The sequence below is a fragment of the Apium graveolens genome, chromosome 2 (genome assembly GCF_009905375.1).
Source record: "Apium graveolens cultivar Ventura chromosome 2, ASM990537v1, whole genome shotgun sequence".
Classification (NCBI taxonomy): domain Eukaryota; kingdom Viridiplantae; phylum Streptophyta; class Magnoliopsida; order Apiales; family Apiaceae; genus Apium; species Apium graveolens.
In genome coordinates this window covers 297,647,869-297,666,952 of record NC_133648.1, presented here as the reverse complement: position 1 = coordinate 297,666,952, position 19,084 = coordinate 297,647,869, and the positions used below count along the sequence as shown (strand labels likewise).

Below are 19,084 nucleotides of genomic sequence, written 5' to 3'. Positions count from 1 at the left end.
CTCCCGTTTACTCCTTTATTAGTAAGTGTTAAGCTGGGTGTATTGATTTACAAAAAAAAAAAAAATAGGTCTAGTAATTGGCGTTGGTCTATCTATTCTCAGTGATCTAGTGTTTTATATAGTTTTAGTTCTTGCTGGTGGTTTAGCTTCTGTTTAGTAGTGCTATTGTTCCCTATATAAGTGGCGTTAGGCTTTTAATAATGTTAATGTGTTGTTTATAAAGAAAGGAAAATGCTAGAGGTACAAAAAGTCACTAAAATAGTTACAAATGACACATGTCATATGTTGGTTGGCTAAATATAAATGTACTCCCGTGCAGTTACATTAATAGGACCAATTAAAATTTTTCATTGTGTCACATTATTCATGCCACGTCATTTTGTGACAATTTTTTGTAACTATCTTTTGTGCCTCTAGCATTACTCAGAAAGAAAAGGCTTATATACCTTCCAAGTGAGTATATGCTCACATGAATATATACATACATGATGGCATGCTGCAACATTAATTCCAAGCAACAACTAAAGAAATCCGTTTAACTGCAGGAACATTAAAAGGTAACAAGTCGGTTGTAATTTGTAAGTAAGAAATCTATATTACCGAAGAAACATTAATCAACATAACAACTACAGTGGCAGAAGTGTAGTACTGTATTATGTGCTTGTCATTTATTCTAGCTCAGTCCAGATGATCATGGAACATGGTACTAGTGTAGTACAATACTATGTGCTTATCCTGAAAAAATTGGTCATGAAACAGAGTAAAGCCTTCTCCTTTGAAAGAAATAACGACTTTCTGAATTGGCCCTTCCACTCAAGTTCTTCATCTCTTTGATTCGGAACAAGAAATTGAGCTTGCTTAATTTCCTGGTAAATGATCTCAGTAGCCTACTTGCTGAGTGTGGCTTCACAAGTTCCTGCTTCATAGAGACATGGTCCTTTTCCAAGTCAGTTAGTCTCATTCGCATTCTAGCAACTTCTAGCTTTAGTTCTCTATTTTCTCTTCTCACTGATGCATAGTTGTCTCTTGGTGAAATGCACCCACTTCCTGCACCACTCCCTGAACGCTGAGGAAACTGACCATTCATTGAGCTGAAAAAAATTTGATTGTGTCCCCCATTCATTGCATTGCGTAGCCTGATCTGCTCAAAGTACAGAACTTGGACTGCTGTTTGTACAGGTAACCGTTCATTTTGAGCTGCATGGCTGCAGGCTTCTTGGGATAGTTTTTGGCAGTTTATGGTTTTGCAGAGTCGGTAACGCTCAGATTCCTTGATGTTTGGATGAACCTGTTCCAGAAAACACAACCGTTCAGAAGCTCTTATAAACTGATGGAAGTTCAGCGGGCTGACAAATAATTTAGTGCCATAAGATAGCTCAAATTTATTTTTTTATGGGATAATGTTGGAGTATTTACCTTCAGAAAGACATCCACTGCTCTGTATAATCCGTCATTTGCTAGGCGAGCATGGTCCGGAAGTAATTCTGCCAAAGCTATGAACTTCAATGGAGTCATGTTTAACTCTAGGGCAACTTCTGCAAGATAGTTGTCAAGTAATTTTGACACCTTAAAAATCGAGCTTTGTTTTGGAGATCTAGGACTGTCAAAGTCATAAACCATCTCACTTTCATCTCTCATATAATTGTCCTCGTCATCATCCTCATCCAAATTCAAGAAGATGGAGAAGATCCTCAAAATTGCTTCTGTGTCATAAATTGGGATCTGATGGTTTCCATTTGAGTTAGTCGGAATCAGTATATCTTCAAGAATCGCTTGGTCAAGTTGCAATCCTATTCTTCTCTCCAGATCAGATCTGCAAGAACTAACTGTTGATGCCGTAATAGCAGATTTTAACAAACTTGAAAGAAATGCCATTGGAACTGTGCTCTTCCTTGATGGCGTTGGCAACAAACTAACTATAGTTTCAACAATGACCCTTTGTTTGTTCTGAAACTCTATATCGGATAAGCTTCCTCTGACCAACTGCAAATCTCTCGCAACATAACCCTGGAGTGAATTATGGGTATAGTTGATCAAAATTCTGCTAATCAAATCTTGGTTTAGACCCTTTGTCTTCACTGCAGTAAGAACCCTGTGAAAGAAATCAAGACTTAGCTCTGTCATTGATTTTCCCCACCAGTCTGAAGTAATTTCTGTTTCCATGACAGGCATAGATTTTGTGGAGAAGTTGTGATCTAGTTTTGACAAGCCAGACGTCAGCTGCTCTTTACATACATTATTTGCTATTGCGCTGATAAGTCTCCCAACCAAGTTGATTTCTTCTGACAATGGTCGGAGTGTTTCACAATGATGAAGAACAGATATCGAGTTTGATATGCTTGGGAGTACCATTTCCTTTAAGTATCCTTCTGTTCGGGGTATGAGGTTCTTGTCCGAAAATTCTTCAGTCATTTCCAAATAATGAGCAGCACAACGTAGCATAGCAATATTTGATAGAGTTATATCAATGTTTACTCCATAACAAAACTTAGCAGCCAGCTCAAATGCCACTGCTCCACCAGGAACACCTGTCACATTTATTCTGCAGATCTTTGCATCCTGCAAAATCTTTTGGATTCTTCCACTTCGAGAAATCAACGGGAACTGTAAAGGAGTCATAATCATAAAATGTACAAATTCTAGACTAAAAAGTTCACTTAAATTTATTCTTCACTATTCTCCACTTTCTAAAACTTTGATTCATTCATATAAAAAAAAAAGGATTTTTCTATACAAGTCTACATCCTGAAAAAAATTTCAAATGGGTATAACTTATATTTGTACGCCTTCTTGGTTTGCTCAAAACTAAACAAGCTTTAATATTTCAGAATCAGAATAAAATGTAAACTAAGCAATCAGTATAGAAACATAAATAACGATTGTTTCCTTACTCGGTGAAGAGAAAAACTTGCAGTTCCTACTTCAACTGTAAGATCGCTGGAAACATCGGATATTGGCCTGCAAGTGGAAACAATGATAGAGTTATTTCCACTATATACATATTCCAAAAACAAATATACAAAATAAGACATACATCCTTGTTAATTGTTAGTTTGCACCAATAGTGTAGGAACAAAAATTTATAAACTCAATCCATGTTGAGAACAAGTCACAAAGATAGATATGTAATCCATTTTGTAACTATTTAGCAATAAATTAAAGGCCCATATCGGTAATCAAGTATCATACAATAACAGAATGTGTGGGACTACCCTCGAAGCATTGCTGGTGAAAGGGCTACAGTTCTTGAGGGTGACACTCTCGATAAGATTGTTCCTCCAATGTGATATGTTCAAAACTGGTATTCGTAAACAAGCAATCACAGTACGATGTTTATCATGTATTGATTGAGAGTCTTTATATGGTGAGTTCAGGAATTATTGTAAATAGACAATCAACTATTGGCAATTTACAACTTGTGTGGCTCAAGTTGAAGCAAGGACAATAGCCTTGTGACATTGTCTTCTGAGTTCAAGTTTGTTTAAAAGTCAGTGTCATAATTTATGTAATGTAGTGCCCATAGACAAGAACTTCATGTGTTTAGAGATAACTTTTTTGGAATTTTCTGTAATTTGTTAAGAACCTATTAAATTCCATGAATGCAGTTCTATTATCTTAGAAGGTAGGTTCAAAAACCAAATGTTCAACAAAAAGTATCTTTCTTGTTCAAAAGTAGTGCCTTATGCTCTGGTTTTCTTTGAATGATCAAATAATCATCTGAAACTTTGATAAAAAGATGACATTTTCGAAAACAATTCCAGATATAGGATATATCAAAGTATTTTTCTAAGTTCATTGTTCTAAGACAAACAAACCTTGCGTTTGAGAACCTCACTTTTAATTCTTGAAATGGAATCATATGAGCGCCAAAGTCGGGCTAAATTCAAAGCCTGTAATTGGGTTCCTAAGCATTATAACAGTAATTTGCAAGAAGAAGTATACCATTCGACTAAATTTCGTGTGCTCCCACTTGGACGAAGAGTCCTTCTCCCCGATATGCTTGGCTTCAATTCTGCAAGTGTAGCAACTCCCATACTTCCTTCCAACAAGAAACCTGACAAAAGTTAAGCTTTGAAAACTGAAACCCTCATCTCATAAGATATCCTAAGTTTGATTCTTTATCCAACTGTGCAATCAACCTTCTTTTCTGTGTGAACTGCCTATTTCTCTGTGTATTTTGTGTGTGCAGTAGGAGGATGAAAGTAAATGAAGAGTAAGTAGAAAGTAACTTGATCCCATGCAAGATTAAAGGAGAGTGATTAAACTTTAAGGGAGTGGTGTAATTAATTAGGTTAATTAAACACACATGTAGTAAAAAATAATAGTAATATGTCTGGGGACCTTGTGTTGCTTTTGGGTGAAAGGTGGGGAGAGAGATCAGGGGTGTGCCTTTTTTCACTAGTATGTTTTGATATTGTTCTCTAGAAATAGCATGATTACAGATGGGTTCCAGTGCTTTTGGGGTCTGCAATCATGTATAACCTACTGATAGCTACTCAACATAAAGATAATTCCATTGAAATTCTATATCATCATTTGAGAAAATCATTCATTGAAGTCAAGGTGAGGCACTTTTGTGTCTGCATTACTGTTCTAACGCAAGAAATCATTTTGTTTATGCAGAAGGTAATTGTCGTTAACGCGACACGGTTACCTAACTGACTCCAGTGAAACCGATTTACATTATCGATCTAGTAAACTTTTGCCGGTTTCAACAATAGGTTCACTGAATTCAGATCTACTACATAAGGTACATTTGAAAATCAAATGAAATTTCACCAGCTTACCATGTATACAGTTCTTGGTTGGTTGGTGGGGGGGGGGTGTAGAAACTTAAAAATGTTTGTCTTCACTCTTCATAGAGCATAAGTGGAGGAGCAAATGATAATTTAGGCCAATGCAAGGGCCCTATGCCAGGGCACGCTGATTATATATACTTAAGCACTTGAGTACATATTTTGTAAAAATATTATACCCATACATTCCCAATAAAACATAACTCGACCACTTCAGTTTCAACTTATCTTATATACACCTACTGGTGTTTTTTTATTTTAAGAAAATTGTTCAGTTTTGAGAAGTGTAATATAAAAACAATTCGGTAACATTCCAAAACATTGCAGGTCTTTAGTGTTCGAAAAATATGCCATCCGATATTCTTCAGCATGCGCAGAATAACAATGTGCAATTGTGTTCTCTAGGAGAATCTTGCTTCGTATTCTAACTATCATTAAAAATGAGGGACAATCGACAAACTTCTACAGCTATGTCCGTATTATTCCTTAGGCAGCAATCCTGCACAATGCAGTACCCCAAAATACAACAGAAATCGGATATGTTCTTGATGAGCATGGTCGAATGAAATTTTCACTCATAAGTTTGTGTATTGTATTGGGTTCTCTTCTGAATTATAATATTTTGAACAATTTTTCTCAGACTTGTGTTTTGAACCAAACACCAGCACACAGAACCAGTTTTACTACCGTCCTACTCGCCACATGTGTATTACATTGACCCACAATTGTTCATTTGTTCCGTACCCATCTTATTTTTCTAGACTTTGTATAAATCCTATTATAACAGGTTGATGTTTAGATGATACTCTACAGTATTATGCTTTGGACAATAGTTATTTAGATGATAAATTAATCATATTGTGCGATTGCTGAATCTCACTTCAGTTCTAACATTCTTTGTCTGCATGTAACATTGTGTGCGTCATTACCATGATCAAACCAAGACTTCAAATCATTGATAGATAAAAAGACGATAGCATATCCCTACAGCTATGATTTCTTCCCTAGGTAGAGCAAATGGCGATATCAATCATATTCAGTTACTGCAAAGCATTTGTACACCGAGGTCACAGGAAGGAGAAATTTTAAGGATATAATTGAAATAGACAAACAGAAGGTACAAAGATTCATACCATGAACCAGGATACACTTGTGAGAGAACTTGGGATACCTTTGCTTCCCCTGCTTGATTTTTCAGTATATGGAGTAGTGCTGGCACTTCTTTTATAACCTAAGCTGCAGCACTTACAGATACAGTCATACACCAAAGATACATCACTGAATTAAATTTCCCACACAAACTAAAATTACAACTGGATAAGTTTCATTTCCAAACCAATCCCAATATTGTCAAGGGTAACAGTTCCTAATACTCGAAACTCTTACCCTTGACAAATGTAAGTTCACCATCTTGATCATCTCAAAAGAGCGTAGACGGCCACTCATTCATGTACTTGGAGAAAGAACTCCTTTTTAACACGTCATTTGCAGTAAGATTTGTTAAAACTAAATTGCAGTACGATTAGCCATATGCCTACATTGTCAACAGATCATCAGCTATTTGTTGACAGTTTATGGATTTTTAGCTCTATAGCTCGGATTAGATCACCCAGAAGAAAAAGAATAACTCATAAGGGAGTGCACAAACTAATAACAATACTTTGCAACTATAAATACTGGCATTACACAAAAAATAAGCAATATTAACAGGGAATGTTCTTCATAAAATAGACATAAAAAGAAACTTGATAAGCCATAAGAGAAAATTGTGAAGAAGGAAAAACTTTAAAACATTGAACATATTCTATAAAGGTCAGTCAAATCTCACAGTAACATTTCTGGGAATGTGACTTCCGGTCAAAATCTTCTTCCAGGAGAAACTTATACAAAACGGATAGTATATACCTCTGAAATGCTAAATAAACCTCGTGCTGTGACCAGCTTACCGTCTTATCAACTTCCATTTTGTTTTCCCATGACAATAGAACAATTATAAAAGGTTTCAGCACATTTTATATGTAAACGGTATACACTGATTTGAAAAGATTTTGTGCTTCTGGAGGACTGCAATTTCATGACATTCGTCGTGTGTTTTCTTCTCGGATATAATTATGCGAAGCAACAGGATTTAAGAGCAGTTCTGCCTATAATAAACTAAAATAAGACCAGCCCTACATATAAACTTCAATAGTTCACTGTAATGTTCATACATCTAATTTAGATGCAGCATTTACTAGGTAAGGGTCGAACAAAATATGAACACGTTAATTCAAACATCAATAGAACAACATTGTATGCTAGTTTGTAGGACTAGTCAATATCATATCCCCACACAACTTAGAAATATTTTTGACAGCCGATTTGTTTAGTTGTGGCACTTGTGTAAATGCCAATTCAAAGCCCAACGGCCTGATACTCCTTTGCCGACACTTCTGCATTTTCTTATCTTGCATCCCCATTTATCATAACTACAGAATTGCAGTCCTTTTTTTTTTTTTCAAATTGATATAGTAGTATTCCCCAAATACACTCATTGCTTAAGCAAATGGAACTAGGGACAATTCCAAAGCATATACTTTGATGATGAGTAGTTCGGAGAAAACATTACCTTAAAACAAGTTTATCCAACTAACTAAGACCTGGTACTGATTTGTTGGCATTAGACCTTGATTTCATGTTCATCAGGGTTTATTATAGTATTATAGTTATTCCTGGTGCTGGTGGTTTATTCGGCATAAGACCTTGATTTCATGTTCATCAAGGTTTTCAGAATATGTACGTTTATCCAACTAACGCAAGATTGTGAATAATTAAAAAACAAAACCAACCAATTTCACAGCCTACTGAAAAACCAACAGCGCACGAGTAGAGACTTGGGTGGATATTCTATTAAAATTGAAGACTTGAAGAGTCCGGAAAACGGAGCATATCTCTAACTTGTCTTTTGACATGTCTATCTATTTGTAATGGAACACTTGTAATAATAAAACTCAATTCAGAAAATACTCAACAACTACAATGTTTCCCCTGCTCTATCTAACTCCTCAATTACTAGTACTTATTACAGATTAAAACGAATTGACAGGAAGCTTAATTTCTTTCCTCCTCGTTCCCTTTACTACCTCCTCTGTGCATTGACTCATTTGCCCCTGTTATTTTCCCATCCAATTTCTTTTGGGCTTTCATCTCGAGTATACTTGTATAATTGTGCCTTGCTCACCTGTGGGCCTTGATACATCACACTATTTTAGTTATTTCCCATCTATTTTAGTTATTTCGTGCCTCAGGCTCATACATGCACAATTTCATCTGTTTTAGAAACGGATACAATATACTAGTATAAGATTCTCGTACACTGACATAGACTTTGAACCTCAAGTCCTGAACCCTAGTGGTAGCTAATGGTCTAAAATATACGTCATTAAAACATGTAACTCGCTCCTAAACAGAGCTTCCAAGAAACCCATACCAGAGGCTTTGGAGCTTTATTTCATAAGAAGCTTTTGTCAAACAACATTGGCATATTATACATCACTGCTGCATCACTTTTTACCTAGTGACTTTCACTTAAATTTCAACTTGCCTAACGAAACTAAAGCTTAGTATATCCACCAGTACTATTAGATTATCTATGCAGCACACAGCGGTTTCTCTCCAAGCAGTGCTTCAAGATCACAAGGATTGGTGACTGGCGAGCTGCATGTGAAGTTTTGACAGACAAGAGCTACCACCTTCTCAGATGAGAAGCTGTTCTTCCCCATAAGGGCAATGTCAGCATTATTTTCTTCCCAGAAGTCCATCTCTTCCACGTCCACAGGATCTATGTGAATGACCTAGAATACAAGGCAAAGCATAACGGAAACATAAGAGAACATCTGCGGCAACTAAAATTCATATGCTATGAAAAAAACATGATTGACTTACTGTCTTGTTCGGTTCATATGATGCATGAGCAGCTGCAAGCATGTTTTCGAACTCTGGCAATAACTTGGAACCAACCAAGACAACTTGCTTGCGTGAAGGAACACATAACATATCGGCAGCACAGCACATCAAAGGTACAGCAACAGCAGCATCCTTCAGCCTCTTCTCGAAGACTGCCTGCAGATGTTTTATTTGAAACCAAATGTACAATTAAGTGGCCGTCCATATAATACTTGGGGGAAAGACCATTGCACTAAAAACTAACCAAGAGATGCTCAGCGTTTTGCATATATTGATCAGACCTATCGCCAATAACCATGGAAGCCAACCTAACAAGATTAACAGCTGAGACAGAATTCCCAGAGGGCTCAGCACCATCATGGTCTTCTTTCACACGGAGAAGAACAGACGGATCATCACCAGCAGTATTATAGTAACCTCCACCTTCTTTGTCAAGGAACAATTCATCCTATTAAACAAGAAATATGAACTACATTAGAGAGTCTAGTTTGGAAAATAATGGCCAAAAGCCAGGATTCATTGCTTTGCCTGTATATCTTGGAGTTCAATTGCCCAGGCTAGCCACGAGACTTCACCACCACATTCATAAACATCGAGAAGCCCTTGTATCAAAAAGGCGTAATCATCCAAGAATCCGGGTGCTTTAGATGGGCCATTCCTATAACTGTGTTCTAATCTGCGTTTTTTATCATTGTAAAGCTTCTTCCTGATAAAAGACGCTGCTTTCCTTGCAACTCCCATGTAGTCACTTGGCTGATTTTCAACAAAAGGACAAGGAAAGAGTCAACTGGTCACTCGGAAGGAATGCTAAAGACGGCATTTTTCAACATATATACTTGTATCTATGTATTAAATCTACTGTAACAAACAGCTAGAATAGAAGTTATAATTTATGACTAGGAACTACCAATGGACCACACACATCTCTTTCCCTACAAAATCAAAACACCAGATAAATTCAACTGGAAGTTCGTCAATGGTATTCATCAAGAAAGCACCGTGAGAGCAATGCACTATAAACAAAAAGCAAACAGCAGGCTGTACTCTACCAACAAAACAATGCACGAAATCTCTATCAACAAAAAAAGGTGGCAAAATCTTTCTTACACTGGCACCATCAACTGGGAAGTAAAACTTTGTTCCATCAGGTTCACCTCTAAGAATCTTAGAGGCTCTAGCAAATGACGAAATTGTGAGCCCATTCCATGATACAATGACCTAAAACGTAAAATCTTTTAACATCTCTGGCAATAGCGTCTTAAATATTTAGCTTGTGAAGTAAAATAAGGGAAAAGATTAGAAAAAATAACCTTATCGTCCAAGGGTGGCCTGGGTCGCTTTGATCTTACATCAAAGAGTTTCCGCCTGCATTCACCAAGAATTTCAAGATACTTCTCCTGAAAAATTCCAAGCTTTGATGCCAAAGCAGAAGTACTGTTTCTTTCAATGAGCACATTTTTTGAACTAAACTCATTATGTGGATCACTACTAGAAGATAGGTCACAGTTTCCTGATGACTTAATGTAATAATGCTCCTTTAACAGATCAGCATGCTTTCCCACTATGTCCTCGACCTATAAAGCAAAGAATAGATACCTTAGAAAAGTGACAACGCATCGAGATATTATAATCCTTAAAAAGCTTGATAAGCAGTGCAGGTCTGAAAACATAAAAGAAAACCGCCTGAAAAGTAAATAAGGAAAATGATTTATTAGCTATGCACTGTACAACTTAACTGACACACCGCAATTTAAACTAGTGGTGATAATAGTAGACCCCTATACCGTAATTTTTTTTTAACTGAGACTTCTGCATTGGACTATTGGAGTGGAAATATTAATCAAAACTGATATAACAGAATTTCAGTTCAGTCCTTGAATAAAACCTCGGCTTGTCATACATCCATTGCAAAGCATGTCCAATCGTACGAACATATGGAAAAAATGAAGTTTCAAGCTAATATCAGAATGACGGTGGATATACCTCATTACTGGTCCAGACATAGAATGCACCTTCCTTGTTCCCTAGAGAATTTTCAGTCTCAGCACTATCAGCATCCTCTGCTGAATAAATTTCCCCATCTGGACCTATCATATCTCTTCGTACATAATCAAGAATGTCTCGAGCCATGCACGAATAGTAGACATCTTTTGTAATAGAAAAGACATCTAGGTAAGCATTAGCCAGCTGTCCTTGATCATACAACATTTTCTCAAAATGTGGAACTGCAAGAAATTAAGACCTTAATAAGTCAAGTACATCTCCATCAACAATAAAGAAGCTTACCAACTTCTCAATTAAGTAATATGAACCAAACCCGGTATAAACTTTCCTTCACTTTGTCCACTCCCTAAACCCCTAAAAACCTCCTCTTACTTATGATTAATGAAAATGAACCTACCATGCCAGCATTCATCCACACTATATCTGTGAAAACCCCCGCCAACATGATCATGGATTCCTCCTCTTGCCATACATTGCAAGGTAAAAAGCACCATATTTAGAAACTCCTTCGCCTCGCCAGGTTTTCCAGCATCCTCCAACCTCTTGGACTGGTAAAGCATTAGTTGAACCTCAACTGGTCGAGGAAATTTTGGAGAGGTGCCAAAGCCGCCATACTGTGAATCATAGCTTGCAGCTAACTACAAAAGGAAACAAAATATTAATCCCCAAATGAAATATAGCAAGAAGACATGAGAGATGACGGAGCAAACAGAAAATAGAACTTGAGAGTTGCCTAGATTTATGAACTAGCGACTGCTCAGCTACACGAACATTCAAGGGCCAGAGACAATCAGATTCCAGAACCAGTATTTGGTCAACAAAGGCAAATAGTTTTTAACAACAGTGACAATTTCTCTAACTCTAGCGCTACTCCTGCATTAATCGGTTCATCTATTTTAGGGTATGATTTAGACTAAACAAAACATGGACTTGAAATTGTTGTATTTCCAGAGTCTAGACGCTTATTAAAACTCCAGATGGATGATCTATAAGGACTAAAATCAATGACACCAAATTAACATGTTAACAGCTATATGCTGGTAACATACATACCTGCTTTGCACACTTGCGTAACGCACTCTGGGTTATTCCCTCTGATAGTTTATAGGACTCTGCCTTCACAGACATGGCTTCTGACAGTTGTTCGATGGCAAAAGCCCCACTTTGAATCAGCACGTCCCTTTTACTTTCCCAAGCATCTTTTACCTTTCTGCAACAACATAAGTATGAGAATAAAGAAACATATATAAATAAAAACACTGCAAATGTTATATACTGCAATTCCATCATTATAGCCTCATTTACCTAAGTACAGTTCTGAACCCAGGCCTTCCAAACTTGTCTTCTGGAGGGAAGTACGTCCCACCCATCAAAGGCTTAAGATCAGGTGAAAGGAATGCACTTAGGGGCCATCCTCCTCGCCCATACAATGCCTGCACATATGTCATGTATACCTGCATCGAAAGAAAACTCAGCAGAAGAGATACATCTTCAAAAACTCCAAACACAAAAAAGATAAGAACTTTACACTTTTATCTAACATTTTTTATCTTCTATTAGTTTCTAAACCCGGGTAGAGTGCTATCTAATGCCACTGGCTCAGATTTTATAACTTCCCTGACATATACATGGATATACATACATTTATAGCATGCCATCTAAGTATTCATATAGCCATATTTTCCAAGTATACACACATGCGCCATATGGCCAATATTTATAAATAAGAATATGTGATGCCATCTTGCTTTGAAAGTACAGAAATGCATGGCACGTAGCTCAGCAAGCACAACAATAAGGGGGGCGGTACAGATAAAAATATCTGCTTAAGCTACTTGGACTAACAACGATGTTGACTGTATATTCTAACCAAAAAGGAATCGTTGTCAAGAGATGTTATATCAGGTAACTCCTAGATGTAAATTTAAAACTAGTAAACTTACCTTATCAACATCCGGGCGTTCTTCTCGATCAACCTGTTGGGAAACATGTTTAAAAGAACAGTATAAGATGGTTGAAAGTATTCTTTAGAGATACTTGTCATGGATTATTATGGCCGGACCTAAAAATATAATTGAATTTGAAAGAAAAAAAGTATTTCACTAGACTTTGAAAATACTTAGATTTGACTTATCCATGTTTGATTATTAATTACCACTATCTTACAGCAGAAAGTAAGAGATAACAATTTCTTCTCCTGATTTTAGAAAGTAAAGTTTTATCCCACTTAAGTTATTATTCATCATGAAACACAAACTGCTTTCTTCTAATTACTATCGTTAACTTTACGAGATCCTTAACATGATTTAACAATTTTTTGTATAATTTTAAATGCAAACAATCTCAGAATACGAGTTAAATTAAAAAAAGTGTTATCCCAACCTTAATACTGACGAACCAATCATTCAACAATTTGGCAATATCTTCATCCTCGAAAGATTCCACCTCCATCACATGACACCTATCATGTGGTCAACAACTTATTAAAAATTTCCTGCCAATAATTGGCAGCCTTAATATATGTAACCTCTCTCGTAGTTTTGTTGAGAAACTCACCAATGGCAGGTGCTGTATCCAACTTCGAAACGTAAAAATTTCAGAGGCAGAAACCATGGGCAAACAAACATGATCAGATATTACTAAAATAAGACACAAGTCATAAAGTAGTCTCCACTATAAACAAGACTATACTTGATAAGAAGATCGGCACATCTCTCTTGCGAGCTTCTTCAAACGCCTCTTCACCCCATGGATACCAATTCACCTTCAAAATTCCAAATTTTATAATTCCATAAAATGAGGATTCATCTAAAACCAACACACAATTTGCAATTACTTATCAGGCAATCAACCATTTTTAAACATTGCAGCTAAATTAACTTGTTTAAACTAGTTCAGATAATCAATTAACACTCAATTACCAATCTAATAAAAATAACTTTGGAATAAGATACAATCAATTCTTATCCTCCAAACCGAAAAACAACAAAAAATAACCTCTAATTAAATCTAGTCATAATAATTACCCTCCATGTCACAAACTACACAATACACAAAACAAAACCAACATATATAGATATATGGGGGGGGAGGGGGGGGGAGAGAGAGAGAGATGGTGTATCACATACTGGATTATGGGCATGTTGAAGAAGATAAGGACTATGCTCCAAAGCTAAACGATTAGTATACTTATGGGCCTGTGAAGAAACCGAAGCTGATTCTTGATTTGACATTGAAATCTTAGTAAAACCCTTTTCAAAAGATTGAATCTTTGGAAGAATTGAAGGTGAAAGAAGTGGAAATCTTGAAGTTTGATTAAGTGGGTTTGCTAAAGTTCTAATTTTGTGCTGATTGTGAACAAGAAAATGGCGGATTGAAGGAGAAAAGTGGAGTTTTCTGAGCATAGAATGATGGGGTTTAGAGGTATTTAAGAAAGAATTAAATATAATGATATAATCGGTGTTATAGTTGTGAAGTTTTGGATAGAGGAAAGAATGAAGAGTAGAAGTTGCCATTTGTAAGATGAGGAAGTGAGCTAGGTGTTTCTGGTGACAGTATAATTTATTCCACGTGTTGGTATAACATGCACTTTGATATGCATAGCTGTCCAGTAATGTAACATGTTTGTTTGCATTCGAGAGAGAAACAAACAAAAGTTGTCTGCTTTTGCTATATTACTGAAAAAACCATAACAAGATTAATACCGTAAAGTTCTAGTTATTTATCAAGGAGCGTGAAACACAACGTTGTTGGACCTTACACTCTCCATCAAGCAGGAAATTGGAGAATGGTTGAGCACTTTGCTCTTGTCAACTTAGGGAGATCAAAAAGAAAAACGGGAGAAAAGAACATTTTTTTGTTGAGTGATAACAACAAACATATGTTGTTTATTGATGAACAAGGAAGAAAAGGAAAGGAAGATAAATATGTCATAATTGTATACATGTATTCATTAAAGGGCTATATTGCTATTGAATTTTGTCCGGAAATGAAACTAGGAGGGTCTTTATATATAACCCAATACCTACTCTGTAACGGCCCGCACTTCCGGACTATTAAATTCTAAATCAAAACTAAAACATATACAATTATTAATCCAAAATCCTATTACAAAAGTGACTATTACAAAAGCGCAGCTAACGGAAACGGTCCAAAAGTCAATCTACTCCAAAACTAAGGTCCTCGAACTCCAATGCTATTCAACTCGAATCTCGGACGAAACCTGAAATGGTAAGAATGAGCTATACAGCCCAGCAAGAAAATAATCGATCCAACTAGTAGGCCAAGTAACACATACACATATTAAAAAAATACGATAATCAATATGATACGATATAAGAAACAAACACTTTTGATACATATTCTTATTCTTATTCTTATTCGATACACACAATACACATAGCACATAGACAACAATAATTCCAAAATCAATAACTCATGCCAAGACCACTACAACCCGGTGATAACGGTCCTAAATTTTCATAAAACTGTCACTACAATCCGGTGACTGCGGTTCTAAATTCTTATTCGATATTTTCACAAACCATGGCACAAATCAGAGATCTAAAATTATCGTCTACACACCACATATATACAACAATACGTATACTTGTAACACATAATACATTCAAAAATATCATCACTTAGCCCATATTTTGATAATCAAATATAAACGCATAACATACAATTTTGAAAACACTAGTAAGATCGATCGAAAACTTACCTTAAAATCTGACCAGATCTGAATATAGCCTTTTTGACCTACTAAACGACGTTATATTAGAAAATACGAAACACGAAAGTTGAAAATAACGAAAAGACCTCTCCGAAAAGTCCAGAATCACTGAATTCCGACTTACGATGAATTTTCTACGAATTTTACAAGACTGCTGATTTTTGCTGAGAAGAGCCCTACGAATTCTTATATAAAAAACGAGAAAGACGAATATGGTGTATTTATAACGATACAAAACCCCATATCTTAACCTACAAGTTATCCATATTAGAATCTGATCCAAATTTTAGGCCCAATATTCTAATTCAATTTTAAATCCTAATCTTAATCAAAATTTAATACTTTTTTTTTTCTATTATTCTATTATTGATCGAATTCTAAAAATTACGGGATATTACATACTACCCTCCTTAAAAAGAATTTGGTCCCCAAATTCATAACAAACCTATACGTCTACTCTCGCTAATCTCCTATAGGACAAACTTAAACTATGGTCCACAAGATCGAATCCTAGGGAATGTACTAGTCCCATAACTAACACACACCGAAGAACAGCCTGCTCTTGATACCAACTATAACGACCCGCACTTCCGGACCATTAACTCTAAAATCGAAACTAAAAGCAAATACAATTTCTTGATGAAAAAGTCTATTACAGAGGTCACTATTACAAAAGCGCAGCTAACGGAAACGGTCCAAAAGTCAATCTACTCCAAAACTAAGGTCCTCGAACTCCAATGCTATTCAACTCGAATCTCGGACGAAACCTGAAATTGTAAGAATGAGCTATACAGCCCAGCAAGAAAATAATCGATCCAACTAGTAGGCCAAGTAACACATACACATATTAAAAAAATACGATAATCAATATGATACGATATAAGAAACAAACACTTTTGATACATATTCTTATTCTTATTCTTATTCGATACACACAATACACATAGCACATAGACAACAATAATTCCAAAATCAATAACTCATGCCAAGACCACTACAACCCGGTGATAACGGTCCTAAATTTTCATAAAACTGTCACTACAATCCGGTGACTGCGGTCCTAAATTCTTATTCGATATTTTCACAAACCATGGCACAAATCAGAGATCTAAAATTATCGTCTACACACCACATATATACAACAATACGTATACTTGTAACACATAATACATTCAAAAATATCATCACTTAGCCCATATTTTGATAATCAAATATAAACGCATAACATACAATTTTGAAAACACTAGTAAGATCGATCGAAAACTTACCTTAAAATCTGACCAGATCTGAATATAGCCTTTTTGACCTACTAAACGACGTTATATTAGAAAATACGAAACACGAAAGTTGAAGATAACGAAAAGACCTCTCCGAAAAGTCCAGAATCACTGAATTCCGACTTACGATGAATTTTCTACGAATTTTACAAGACTGCTGATTTTTGCTGAGAAGAGCCCTACGAATTCTTATATAAAAAACGAGAAAGACGAATATGGTGTATTTATAACGATACAAAACCCCATATCTTAACCTACAAGTTATCCATATTAGAATCTGATCCAAATTTTAGGCCCAATATTCTAATTCAATTTTAAATCCTAATCTTAATCAAAATTTAATACTTTTTTTTTCTATTATTCTATTATTGATCGAATTCTAAAAATTACGGGATATTACATACTCAATACAAATACTAAATTTATCAATATTCCCCCTCAACCTAATTAGTGAGAACAAAGTGAAACTATTAACTTGGAAATATAAATTGGTAATGAGAGAGACCTGTTCACCGTTCCTTCCACTCTAAAATAAGAGAAAGGGAAAGAAAGAGATATGCAGAAAGTTTGTAGCAACGTTGCACTTCAGCATGATTAGCGCGCGTCTCAGATGTCGCAGCAGCATGGCTTTGCATAGGAGCTACCAATATGTGGGTTAATGGATGTCTCAACTCTCAACTCAGTTTGACTACCATTTGTTTGATATGCACAGTTTTCCACGGAGAGGATGCATTACCTCAGATAGCTAGCTTTCTTCCAAGTATCTGCCCCCACCTTCAGCGTTCATAAGACCAAAATGTGTACTTTGGAATTGTACAAGGCCTGAACAAGGGTGGAATCAAAACTACGACATATTTTTTTCTCGTGACTAAGACGACACATCCTGACTTTGCTTTCTATTAAAGGATCATGGCTTTGATTGCCATTAGAGGTATCCTAACTTTAGTTGTCATTAGAGGATCGTCCTAACTTTTGATGTATAATAACTTTACTTTCCACTAGAGAAGCCCGACTCTTTTTAGCCATTAGAGGTCTCCTTTATTTACTTGACATTTGTGGATTTGTTTCACATTTTCACAAGTCCCGCTTCTTTTGGCCATTTGAGGACTCCAAATCATTTCTCTCTCGATCTCTATTCTTCCTTGCCAACCATTTACAACTGCTTTCAAAAGGTTTTTTAAGGATTCTGGCCTGTCTCAACCGAATATGGTGATAAAATTATCAACCATTTATAACTGCTTTTAAGAGATTTTTCAAGAGTTCTGAACTGGCTCAAGAGAATATGGTGCCGGAATTTAAATGGAGATTCGAGACACAGTTTTACTACAAATTTAAACTTTTATAGCATTTTTTAGTTTGCATAGCATTTATAAGCGCTATGTAAGCCAGTGCTATGCAAGTTCAGTTTACTTGCATAACACTTTTAAATATATTATGCAAGTATATTACTTGTATTACCATTTTAGAAGTGCTATGTAAGTAAGTGTTTTTCAAGTAGGGAATTGCTTATATAGCTGTTGTATAAATGTTATTCAAGTCTACTGAATTAAAAAAATAGTTACATTGCTTTTTTAAAAATATTATACAACTTGAATGATTTTATTTTTATAGCTATCAATGAAATGTATAAGAAATTGCACATATTTTTTAAAATTAAAATTTAATTGTTTTATGCTATTTTTTCTACCAATATCACCTACAAGCCAAATCTTCTAAATAGATTTATAGAATACATAATAAATCTATAATATAAAACTGTTTATTACAATAAAACATTGTTTATAGTAACCACTATAGTTTAACGAGAACTATTACAGGTGTATGAAGAATTCAAAGCATCTTGGATGCGGCTTACATCACTTGTATTTTTATTGTCCAATATAAGATTTTCTATACAAGTGCTCCTGTTCATCATAAGATTAGCTATTTAAGTACAAAATAGAATCAATATATTAAAATACAAGTAGAAACTAGAACAAAAAACTCTAAAACTAAAAATTAAACATATTACCAAGTTCAATTTTCTTACTTAAAATTGCCTTAAAGATGCAGGATATTTAAAGCTAACAAATCTTTCTTCATGATATCTGAAGAAACCATTGAGGATTATACAGTTAAGGCATTTGATTTACAACTGAGACACCTGCATCTATATTCTATATATAATATGCACCACGACACTATTGGTCAGAAAAAATTGAGATACAGGAACATAGGGTTCTCCTTTATTACCTCTTTTATTGGTCCCTAATTTTGTAACTAAATATGCATATATGCCTGTAAAAGTAGCAAAGGAAGTTTAATTGCTTGAAGCATAGTATTAATGT

General features: G+C 35.5%; 2 protein-coding genes across 7 annotated transcripts; both read right to left on the bottom strand.

Moving 5' to 3' along the window:
* Positions 1-575: 575 nt before the first annotated feature.
* LOC141708633 (BTB/POZ domain-containing protein At1g03010-like) lies at positions 576-6,928 on the bottom strand. Of its 6 annotated transcripts, XM_074512355.1 has the most exons (5): positions 5,930-6,928; positions 3,943-4,054; positions 2,892-2,958; positions 1,417-2,604; positions 576-1,288 (listed from the first exon to the last, which is right to left on the bottom strand). In XM_074512355.1, the coding sequence occupies exons 2-5, from the start codon at positions 4,032-4,034 to the stop codon at positions 749-751; spliced, it is 1,887 nt and encodes a 628-aa protein (XP_074368456.1). In that variant the 5' UTR covers positions 4,035-4,054; positions 5,930-6,928; the 3' UTR covers positions 576-748. The 6 variants fall into 6 exon arrangements, with proteins under 6 accessions (XP_074368456.1, XP_074368455.1, XP_074368457.1 ...); XM_074512354.1 differs by lacking the exon at positions 5,930-6,928 and having other exon boundaries at positions 3,943-4,383; XM_074512356.1 differs by lacking the exons at positions 3,943-4,054; positions 5,930-6,928 and adding an exon at positions 3,816-3,874.
* A 1,250-nt stretch (positions 6,929-8,178) lies between these two features.
* On the bottom strand, positions 8,179-14,291 carry LOC141708632 (uncharacterized). Its single transcript, XM_074512353.1, has 15 exons — positions 13,874-14,291; positions 13,437-13,509; positions 13,302-13,323; positions 13,128-13,206; positions 12,689-12,721; positions 12,051-12,199; positions 11,799-11,955; positions 11,143-11,383; positions 10,725-10,966; positions 10,052-10,315; positions 9,849-9,959; positions 9,270-9,494; positions 8,986-9,189; positions 8,721-8,897; positions 8,179-8,629 (listed from the first exon to the last, which is right to left on the bottom strand). Exons 1-15 carry the CDS (start codon positions 14,258-14,260, stop codon positions 8,426-8,428), a joined length of 2,568 nt encoding a protein of 855 aa, XP_074368454.1. The 5' UTR covers positions 14,261-14,291; the 3' UTR covers positions 8,179-8,425.
* Between the last annotated feature and the right edge of the window lie 4,793 nt (positions 14,292-19,084).